At 43.8% G+C, this 11928-nt stretch overlaps 1 protein-coding gene across 1 annotated transcript; it reads right to left on the bottom strand.

Moving 5' to 3' along the window:
- Positions 1 to 5100: 5100 nt before the first annotated feature.
- LOC118918341 (sperm acrosome-associated protein 5-like) lies at positions 5101 to 7405 on the bottom strand. Its single transcript, XM_036897068.2, has 4 exons — positions 7261 to 7405; positions 6670 to 6828; positions 5363 to 5441; positions 5101 to 5255 (listed from the first exon to the last, which is right to left on the bottom strand). Exons 1-4 carry the CDS (start codon positions 7403 to 7405, stop codon positions 5156 to 5158), a joined length of 483 nt encoding a protein of 160 aa, XP_036752963.1. The 3' UTR covers positions 5101 to 5155.
- Positions 7406 to 11928: the final 4523 nt, after the last annotated feature.

The raw sequence follows: 11928 nt of genomic DNA, 5'->3' as shown, positions 1-11928 counted from the left end.
AGATATGTACTTTTTGCCATTGCAGGCTTTAAACTCGTGGTTACCAGAGGTTCAAGGTTAGCCTCTTTAGTATCTTACTGCCTAACTTAGCTCGCTTATTGAGCTGTTATATACACTGTCTGGAGATTCTTTTCTTCTCTCCCTTCTTATTCCTCCTCCTTGATTCTTCATATGTTGGGTGTTTTTTGCTGTTCTCTTTCTAGGAGTGCTCCCATCTAGAGCAGTCCCTGTAAGATGTCCTGTAGAGGTAGTTTGTGGGAAGCAAATTCCCTCAGCTTTTGTTTGTCTGGGATTTGTTTAATCCCACCATCATATTTGAATGATAGTCGTGCTCGATACAGTATCCTTGGTTCAAGGCCCTTCTGTTTCATTGCATTTAATATATAATGCCATTCTCTTCTGGCCTGTAGGGTTTCTGTCAAGAAGTCTGATGTTAGCCTGATGGGTTTTCCTTTATAGGTGACCTTTTCCTCTCTAGCTGCCTTTAAAACTCTTTCCTTGTCCTTGATCTTTGCCATTTTAATTATTATGTGCCTTGGTGTTGTCCTCCTTGAATCCTTTCTGTTGGGAGTTCTGTGTATTTCCGTGGTCTGTTCGATTATTTCCTTCCCCAGATTGGGGAAGTTTCAGCAATTATTTCTTCCAAGATACTTTCCATCCCTTTTCCTCTCTCTTCTTCTTCTGGTACCCCTATAATACAGATATTGTTCCTTTTGGATTGGTCACACAGTTAACATTGTTTCATTCCTGTAGATCCTTTTATCTCTCTCTATGTTAGCTTCTATGCATTCCTGTTCTCTGGTTTCAATTCCATCAATGGCCTCTTGCATCCTATCCATTCTGCTTATAAACCCTTCCAGAGTTTGTTTCATTTCTGTAATCTCCTTTCTGGCATCTGTGATCTCCCTCCGGACTTCATCCCATCTCTGTTGCGTATTTCTCTACATCTCTGTCAGCATGTTTATGATTCTTATTTTGAAATCTTTGTCAGGAAGACTGGTTAGGTCTGTCTCCTTCTCTGGTGTTGTCTCTGTGATCTTTGTCTGCCTGTAGTTTTGCCTTTTCATGGTGATAGGAATAGTTTGCAGAGCTGGGATGAATGACGGCTGGAAGAACTTCCCTTCTTGTTGGTTCGTGGCCCTCCTCTCCTGGGAGAACAGCGACCTCTAGTGGCTTGTGCTGTGTAGCTGAGTGCAGACAGGGCTTTTGCTTCCTGACCGGCTGCTATGGAGTTTATCTCCGCTGTTGCTGTGGGCGTGGCCTGGCTGGGGCCGCTGCTCCAAAATGGTGGAGTCGCGTTGGAGGGGGAGCGGCCTGGAGGCTATTTATCTCCGTAAGGGGCCTCCGAGCTCCCTGCAGCCCAGGGGATTAGAGTGCCCAGAGATCCCCGGATTCTCTACCTCTGGATTAAGTGTCCCACCCTGCCCCTTTAAGACTTCCAAAAAGCACCCGCCAAAACAAAATGACGACCACATAAAAAAATATATATTTTTTAAATTAAAAAGATAAAAATAAAAATAAAAAATGACTGCTCGTTTTTCTTTATTCTCCGACCCCAGCCTCAGGCATCTGCTCACCGGTCTTGCTGCCCTGTTTCCCTAGTATTGTTGTCCCTATCCCTTTAATACTTCCAAAAAGCGATCGCCAAAACAAAACAGAAAAAAAAATGGCTGCTCTCTTTTCTTATGTCCTCTGGTGCCAGGCCTCCAGTACCCGCTCACTGTTCTTGCTGCCCTGTTTCCCTAGTATCCAGGGCCTCCAGCACACACACTGTGTCTGCGCTCTGGCCCGGATGGCTGGGGCTGGGTGTTCAGCAGTTCTAGGCTCCTTCTCCCTCCCGCTCTGCTTACTCTTCTCCCTCCAGGAGCTGGGGGGAGGGGCGCTCGGGTCCCGCGGGGCTGGAGCCTGTATCTTACCCCCTTTATGAGGCACTGGGTTCTCGCAGGTGTGGATGTGGTCTGTATGTTGTCCTGTGTCCTCTGGTCTTTATTCTAGGAAGAGTTGTCTTTGTTATATTTTCATAGATATATGTGGTTTTGGGAGGAGATTTCCGCTGCTCTACTCATGCCGCCATCTTGGTTCCAATTCTATAAGACACTCTTAAGAGAAATTAAAGAGGTCACTAACAAATGGAAACTCATCCCATGCTCCTGGCTAGGAAGAATTAATATCGTCAAAATGGCCATCTTGCCCAAAGCAATATACAGATTCGATGCATTCCCTGTCAAATTACCAACAGCATTCTTCAATGAACTGGAACAAATAGTTCAGAAATTCATATGTAAACACCAAAGACCCCGAATAGCTAAAGCAATCCTGAGAAGGAAGAATAAAGAGGGGATCTCACTCCCCAACTTCAAGCTCTACTACAAAGCCACAGTAATCAAGACAATTTGGAACTGGCACAAGAACAGAGCCACAGAGCAGTGGAACAGAATAGAGACTCCAAACATTATCCCAAACACATATGGTCAACTAGTATTTGATAAAGGTGCCATGGACATACAATGGGGAAATGACAGTCTCTTCAACAGATGGTGCTGGCAAAACTGGACAGCTACATGTAAGAGAATGTAACTGGATCACTGTCTAACCCCATACACAAAGGTAAATTCGAAATGGATCAAAGACTTGAATGTAAGTCATGAAACCATAAAACTCTTAGAAAAAAACAGGCAAAAATCTCTTAGACACAAATATGAGTAACCTCTTCTTGAACATATCTCCCCAGGCAAGGGAAACAAAAGCAAAAATGAGCAAGTGGGATTATATCAAGCTGAAAAGCTTCTGTACAGCAAAGGACACCATCAATAGAACAAAAAGAATCCTACAGTATGGGAGAATATATTCATAAATGACAGATCCGATAAAGGGTTAACATCCAAAATATATAGAGAGCTCATGTACCTCAACAAACAAAAAGCAAATAATCCAATTAAAAAATGGGCAGAGAAGCTGAATAGACAGTTCTCTAAAGAAGAAATTCAGATGACCAACAGACACATGAAAAGATGCTCCACATCGCTTGTCATCAGAGAAATGCAAATTAAAACCACAATGAGATATCACCTCACACCAGTAAGGATGGCTACCATCCAAAAGACAAACAACAACAAATATTGGTGAGGTTGTGGAGAAAGGGGAACCCTCCTACAGTGCTGGTGGGAATGTAAACTAGTTCAACCATTGTGGAAAGCAGTATGGAGGTTCCTCAAAATGCTCAAAATAGAAATACCATTTGTCCCAGTAATTCAACTTCAAGGAATTTACCCTAAGAATACAGCAGCCCAGTTTGAAAAAGACAGATGCACCCCTATGTTTATCGCAGCACTATTTACAATAGCCAAGAAATGGAAGCAACCTATGTGTCCATCAGTAGATGAATGGATAAAGAAGAGGTGGTACATATACACAATGGAATATTATTCAGCCATAAAAAGAAAATAAATCCTACCATTTGCACCAACATGGATGGAGCTAGAGGGTATTATGCTCAGTGAAATAAGCCAGGCAGAGAAAGACAAGTACCAAATGATTTCACTCATATGTGGAGTATAAGAACAAGGAGAAAACCGAAGGAACAAAACAGCAGCAGAATCACAGAACCCAAGAAAGGACTAACAGTTACCAAAGGGAAATGGACTGGGGTGGATGGGTGGGAAGGGAGGGATAAGGGGTGGGGAAAGTAAGGGGACATTACGATTAGCATGTATAATGTGGGGGAAGGCATGGGGAGGGCTGTGCAACACAGAGAAGACAAGTAGTGTTTCTACAGCATCTTACTACACTGATGGACAGTGACTGTAATGTGGGTTGTGGGGGAAACTTGGTGAAGGAGGTAATGTAGTGAACATAATGTTCCACATGTAATTGTAGATGAATGATGCCAAAAAATAAAAAAACAAACAAAGAAAAAACCTTCTGGGGTAGACATTTTCTTGGAGTATAGTTTAGAGAGAAAAGTTTTCAAGGTGTACAGTTTCTTGAATTTCTGCAAATTGGAAACACCTGTGTAAGTAGTACCTGAGTTAAGATATAGGAAATAGCAAGCCATCCAGAAGCCTCCTTTATGCCACTTCCCATAATTATCCCCTAACTCATGGGTAACCACTTTCTAATTTCTATCATCATAGATTATATTTGCCTGTTCTTGAATGTCATATAAATGGAATCATACATTATTTTTCTTTTCAGCCTGGCTTCTTTCACTCACGTTTTTGAGATTCATCATTGTTATTTGATGTATCAGTAGTTTGTTCTCTTTCCATTACTATGTGTTACTCCACTGTATATGTGTATGTATATATGTATATATCTCACAATTGTTTATCCATTCTACTGTTGATGGATATTTCCATTTGGGCTATTACAAATAACATTTCTATGAATGTTACTGTATATGTCTTGGTGAATATATGTGTGCATTTCCACTGGATATATACCTAGGAGTGGGGTTTCTGGGTCCTAGGTTAGATTCAGCTAAAATGTTTTCCAAAGTGGCCATACCATTTTACTGTCACCAGCAATATATGAGAGTTCCAGTTACTCCACATCCTTGCTACCATTTGGGTTTTGACCTTAATTTTAGCCATTCTGGTCCTTACATGAACCTAAACTACTTGATGATGTACCTGGCCTACTGTTGGGTTACTGCTTCCATACCCATAGTCAATAAGCTATTATTGACTGAGTCACTATATAGAGAGCTCTGCCCAGTGCTCTGGGGGGAGGCAGAGACGAAAGAGGATTACAGACCTGCAGACTGTTGGATACAGATGTAATTCTAGTGCTCAACTTAACCACTGTGAGAACAAAGCTGGGTAATAAACTCTTTTACCCCAAGAATATTCCATTGTCATTCCTCAGTTTCATTGAATCCATAGTGAACTTGCCTTGGGCTGTAACTCATTGGCAAGACAACCTAGGAGAACTTATGCTCTTAGTCACTACACTATCCTCCACCCTCTCGACCCCAAGTGATCTGGTGTCCCTTGATTACAGCTTTGAATATATGAAGCAAATGAATGAATATGGTTACGTAAAGGCATTGGAAAAATGCAGAGAGTCAGGCTTCAGAGGTCTCTTGCATTGCTAATAGATACCATCCTTTATTAAAACTATGAAAGAAGGAAAAGAAAATCTCTGGGAATCTGAGTCATGAATTAATTTTCTTTGGGTTAGTTTTTGCATGCATATTACATCCCTTGATCCATTCAGATAAATCATGGTCATAGCAGTGTCGGCTCCAAGAATTCCTGGGGAATGAAGGGAGGGAGGGAGAGAGGATGAAGTGGACAGGCTGATAGGATGGCAGTGCCACTATCCTGCCCACCCAGGGTCCAAGCCAGCCCCATGAACTTACCAGGCTTTCATACCATTCTGTGTGGATAGCACCTGCTTGGCACACATGATGTAATCCAGAATATGGCCATTGAGCAGGTCTGGGGGAAAGAAAGGGACATGGTGATTTTGTGCATTAGGGACAGGGTGACAGTGTATGGAAGGCCCAGGGTTTCTGGGTTCCTTGGTGCCTGAGTAACCTTAACCACTACATTGGCTGATTCTAGATGACCTTGATTCATTTGTCAGCTGGTTATGAACTACCTCAACTGCCATGTTGGCTGGTTCTGTATAACCTTAACTCATGTTGACTAATCCTGGATGACCTTGACTATCATGTTGGCTGGTAATGAATAACCTCAACCACCATATTGGCTGGTCTTAGACAACCTCAGAATCCATGTTGGCCAGGTCTGGATAACTTCAACTGTCGTTTTGTGTGGTCATGAATGATCTCAACTGTAATGGCAGCTGGTCCAATGTCACCTCAACTACTACGTTGGCTGGTTGGGAAGCTACTCAACTGCAAGGTTGATTAATCCTGGTGACTTCAAACACTATGTTATCAGGTCCTGGCTAACTTCAACTTCCATTTTGAGTGGTTACAAATGACCTCAGTCTCCATGTTGGCTAGTCTTCCATGTTGGTTTAACCTTAACCTTCATTTTAGCTAGTCTTGAAAAACTTGAATATTCATGTTACCTTGTCCCAGACATCAACCGTTTTGGAGGCCAGTTGTGGACCTCCAAAAGACTGGCCAATCAGGGTGACCTCTTTTGTCATGGCAGGACTTGAACAACCTCAACCTCCATTTGGGCTGGCCCCAAATAACCTCAGTCTCCATTTTGGCCTGTCTTGGACAACCTCAAACACCATTTTGACCAACCCTGAACAACTTCTATTGTTCAATTTCGTCCTCAACAAAACCATAATCTTGTTTGGAAAGTTCTCTCCTTTCTGCACGGAGGCACCGTGTCTCTGTTCCTACAGCCAGATATCTGCTTCTTTCAGGACCTGAACAACCTCAACCCCAAATCAGGAAAACCTTCCCCTCCATTTTATATGGGGCTAAGTTTCCTGAGTCCCAGAAAACTGTAGCCTCCATTCTGGGTGAGGTTTGGAGGCTCTGAGTCCTCCTGAAGTAGAGAGCATCTCAGTGCAGTCTAGATAGAATATAGGATGGTGTCTTTAACCACCCAGGCAACTCTTCTTTTGTTCCCTTATCATTTTTCTGCTTGTTACAAGAGATTATGGCTTAGACAACCTTGCCCTCTGTGTGCAGAGCAAGGGGCCAGGCAGGACTTCAGGGTGTCCCCAGTGCTGCCTTACCATGACAGTCAATGTGACAGAGGTTCTGGGTGGGTGTAACACCATTGTCACACCACCAGGCAGAGTTCAGCTGGAAAATGCCATATTCACTATTGCCATCAGGATTGTGGTCCACGAAGGAGGTGTCAAAGCCACTCTCATAGTGTGCTGTGCACAGCCCTGGGACAAAGAGGGAGCAGGTAGCAGTAAGCGTGTGTCCTGGGAATGGGGGGAGGGTAGGATGAAGGGGGTGGGGACAGGGATAGTTGTCATCTCACTTGTGGGGGTGATGATCTTAGTTTGGTGGTGGTATTGATGTTGGTGATTCTGGTGAGGTATCAAGGATAGCAGTGGTGATGGTATTTATGGATATAGTGGCAGTGATGACATTGGTAGTAGTGATGGTGTTGATGGTAGAGATGAAGGTAATGGTTGTGAAGGAAATGATGGTGATGGCATTAGAGTTAGTTAAATCACTTATCACAGTCTTAGGGGGTGACTTAGAGGATCATGCCCTGGCCTAGGGAGGTGATAAATGACAAGGGAGTCCTGGGCCTGAATATGTTGGGCAGCTTGAGGTGTGGGTGTGACTTGAGATAGCTAGGGTCTCACAGTCTCCAACGCCATAGCCCATGAAGCCATTGAGGCTTGCCTCCTCCATTTTCACTGCCAGTTCACAGCATTCATAGAGCTTGGCATCCACCGTGGCAGCCATCAGCATGGTCAGAGTCACCAGTACAGCACTGAGGGTCTGCATTCTGACATTCAAAAGCCCTCCTAGTTGACTCCTTGCTCCAGACTCACCTTGCAGTGTTCAGAACTAGGGGTATTATGGAACTCTGGGCTCTATGAGCAAATATCTAGGTAGTAGATTCTAGAATACAGAAACCAGAGGGTTGAGCACCTCACTATCTTCCCCCAGGTCAATTCTGTTAGAGACACACACATAAGAAAAAAGAAAGATACTAATGTATACATAGAGATGAAAGAATACAAAAACAAGGAGAGACCCAGTGGTGTCAGAAAGAAATTCAGGGAGAGAAGTGCTTGGGGACACACAAAGGATAAGTGGCACTCAGGTACCGGGCCTCACCCTTGGCCCACATTCGCCCACAGTCCTTAATACTGTTCTACACTATTGTTGTTAATCATGTTCTACCACTTGGTACCACCATTTCCATTCACTCTGCCCCTCATTGCCTCCATTCCCCCAATCTGCTGAGCAGTCAGCTCTGTTCACTATACTGTGCCTACTACCACCTTGGATTTCTCATGCTCTGCAAAATATGACTACTGTGCCCTCACCCTCTGCCCCTAATTACTTGCATTTACTCATTCTTGACACCTCCTTCACTTCTCTTCACTTATTGTGCCCTGTTCCACCCTAATTTATTGCAATCTGCCCCCATGTTACCCCCAACCACACTCTGTCCCACATATGACACATGATGTATCACATATACACTCTTCTGCTGTTCCACCTACATTCTTGTCCTACCTTTTATTCCCCTGTTCACTTACAATGCCTCTCATCCACTTATATTGATTCACACTGGGCCTCATCTTACTGTGATTCCCTAACCCTTTTCTTATCATTACCCTAATTCTCTCACACCATATTCCTACTTCACCTCTATTCACTGTCACCGAGACTCTCATTTCCTACTTTTGTCTCTATTTTTGACACTGCAACAAATGACTCCATTTACTCTCATGTGGCCCATCCTTCAGCCTTGTTTATTGACTCTGGGCCTCATTTTGTTCCTCATTCACTCTCTTTCTGCCCCTTCTTTACCTATATTCTCTCAAATGCTGCCCCCGTATTACCTCCATTGCCTGAAGCTCTACCCCATATTACTCCCAAACCCTAGCTCAAGTTACCCACATATACATACTCGATGCTTGCTCACCTCATTCTTAATTTTATGTTCATTGCCTCCATAAACTCTTTCTCTACCTCTCATCTCATTCATTTAAATTCACTTCCAATAACCCCTATTCCCACTTATCACTTCTGTTCTGCTTCTGATTGATGTCTAGTTGCTCCTACTCTGCCCCATAGTACCCCCATTCAGTCACACCCTGCCTTGAATTAACTAATTTTTGCTAACATTGGGCCCCATTTCCCCCATTTTATTCACCCTCAGCCATGTGACCTTCATCCCCTTGCCCTCTGCCTCACAATACCCACTGTTATGCACCTTCTTCTGCTCTTTACTTTCATTCCCTCCCACTCTTCCCAGCATTACCTCCATTCATGCACACACATCAGCATTCACCTAGGCTGATTCACACTGGGATCCCTGTACATTCCTGGAACACTGCCCTGCATTACTCCTACCTAATCACAGTCTGCCCTCATTCACCTCTAGTCACTCTCCTTCTCCCTCATGGTATCACCACTCAAACAAACTTAACCTGATTCATATATTCACATTCTACCATGTATGCATCTCCATCCCCTCTTATTCTGCCCTGTGCCCCCCCATTCTTCCCACTATGCCCCACATTACCTCCATTCACTCCTACTTTCCCCCTAAATTCACCTCTCTTTACTGATACTGTGGCCCATAAACCATCATTCTTTCACTGATCTTTCATTCATCTGATCCTTAGAATTCATATCAACTTGTACTCTAATGCTTTATCAGCTCCATTCACTGCCTTTCATTGCTGCATTCATTCAGTTTGTTCCCACTTTCACTTTTTTGTCACTTAGACTGTGCCTCATTTTCCCATCACTTACTCAGTCTCATCCATAATCTCTAATTCAAAATCTAATGCATAGTCACTCTCTCACTCTGCCCCATACCACCCACATTCACTCTGCTCTGCTGCTCATTCTCCTCCCTCCCATCATCCTTTGTCTCTCTTTGTCCTAGTCACTCTCAATTTGTCCTTCATTCATTATTATTTACCCCCCTCCCCAACAAGTCCCATATGTCTCCCATTTATTGACAGATTAGCTGAGACAGAAAAGTCTGATGTATCATTCAGGATTTGGTTTGGCAACACCAACACCACGACAAACACTAGTGGCTTCAAGTGAATGGAAGGAAATTCCTGTCCTGGAGGCAGGTAGCGTGGCAGCTCCAAGGTCACCAGAGAACTGATTCCTTTGGTGCTGTTGCTCTGCAAACCTGCTATCTTGTGGTCCAAAATGACTGCTCACAATTGGCAACACTTCCATGGTTTTAATAGAATGTATCTTAAGAGCAACTGTAATTATAATTGTGATGGTGATTCACCAACGAGGGGAGTGGCTTTAGGTGGTGTGTAACATCTGTGGACTCCGTGGTGGGACCAGCTGCTTGTTAGCTTTCCACACCCCTTTGCCTAGCCACCTGTTGCTTAGCCCACTGTATGAGGAGGTTGCATCTATAGGTACTGATGGTAGAGGATGCCCAGGACAGATAATGGGGGTCTTAGCTCTGCAGCAGAAAAGTGGGCCTCACGTAGCTTGTGGATGTGGACTGTGACACTTTTGGAGAGGCTTTATCACTGGCCAGGAACATTTCTGGAGCTGGCAGTCATTGCATCCCAACACCTACCAACCCACACATAGGGGTGTGTGTGTGTATATGTATACAAGTAGTGGGGTAATGATGTTTGTGGGATGGAACAGGCCAGACTGGGATGGGCCCTAAAGGTCCAGCCCTTCTATTTTCTACCTCCTAATGCATTTAGAGAGTGGACAAGTTTTGTATTCAGGAAGGTGCTGATCCTTCCGGGAGCAAGAGATCTGAATTACTCCCCTGCTTTCTTTCTTTGGTTTGTCTGCTATTTATATTTCTGGTAAAAACAGGCCTTGGCTAGTTTTAATGATTCTGGAATGAGGACCCTCAGATACTTTCAAGAAGTTCTGTGTGATAATGAGAGAATTTAACTGGGTAGGAGTTAAGGATCTGACCTTGGGAATCTGACCTTGGTCAAGTTATTTAGTCTTTCTGGGACTCAGTTCCCTCATCTGCTAAGTGGGGTCCATAGGCCTGTTCACATAGTGGGGACTATCTGAGGCAGGTGGTGTCATGTCCTTGGCACACAGGAGAAACTGAGCTAGGTCTGAACCCCCGTTATCATTTGTTGGGCCTATTGCCAGGAGCCTCATCACTGGTTTTCCTGTTTTAGCCCTTGCCCTCTGTAGTCTGTTCTCCAAAAGCAGCCTGCAGGTCTTTTTTTTTCTTCTGAGTAAAAAAAGTCTTATATATATATATATATATATATATATAACTTCATTTAAATAATAACACATAGCAGTTGCTATGTGCCAGACATTGTTCTAAACCCTTTACAATTATCAACTCATATGTCATCACAACCTTAATGGGGCAGGCACTGTTGTTATCTCTGTTTTATAGATGAGGAAACTTAGCACAGAGAACTTAAGAGTCCTGACTTAGGTTACACAACTGGTAGGTGGGGAGATTTGAAATGAGGCTGTCTTCATCACATTCATCTGTTTTCTTTGGTTCTGTTTTCTTCTCTGCTATATTCCCAATGTCTAGAACACTACCTGACATCCAGGAGGTGCTTAAGCAAATCCCTGTGGATCTCATGTTCTAGTGGTGCAAAACTCTCAATAAATAAGAGTCAAATATGTGTATATTTTTAACGTTAAATAGAATGCCAGATTGCTTCAGACTGGTCTTTAAAAAACCTTAATCCTGTTATGGCTTCACATTGTGTCCAGAATGAAACATGAGCTCTGTGCCTGGCAGAGGAGGTCCTTCATTATCTGGCCCCCACCCACCTTTCCCTCGCTCACATCTCTCACACTCCTAACACTCCAGATTAGGTCCTACATCAGGGCCTTTGCAACAGCCATGCGCTCCACCAGAAAGCTCTCTGCTTCAGATACTTGGGTGGCCTGCTCCTTTTGGTCAGCATAACTGTCACCTCTGATGAAAGGAGATCGTCCTGTCCATCCAGGTACACAACCTGTCAACAGCTACTTAACACATTCCCTTCACACAAGGGTGTGTGTATCCTAAGTTATTGTTAACTTATTCTTCAGTTTTTGTGTTTTGTCTGCATACTGTCTTTCAGACGCTAGACTGTGAACTCCCAGCCCAAGGCACTGGATGCAGCCAGTGACCTTTCCCTACCTCCCAGCCTTTGTGCACGCAGAGCAGTTCGGCCATGCACCCTGTCTTCCGGTTTAATTACACCTGCAAACCCGATGTTGCCTATCAAGACACTAAATCTGCGCCTGCTAGAATTTTCCTTAATTGGGCATTTCCCCTCCCCGTCATAAGGAATTGGTCTTTTAAGTCTTAAAAA

Source organism: Manis pentadactyla, chromosome X (assembly GCF_030020395.1).
Source record: "Manis pentadactyla isolate mManPen7 chromosome X, mManPen7.hap1, whole genome shotgun sequence".
Classification (NCBI taxonomy): Eukaryota; Metazoa; Chordata; class Mammalia; order Pholidota; family Manidae; genus Manis; species Manis pentadactyla.
Note: the sequence above shows the minus strand (reverse complement) of the source record. Positions and strands in the feature narration are given on the sequence as shown.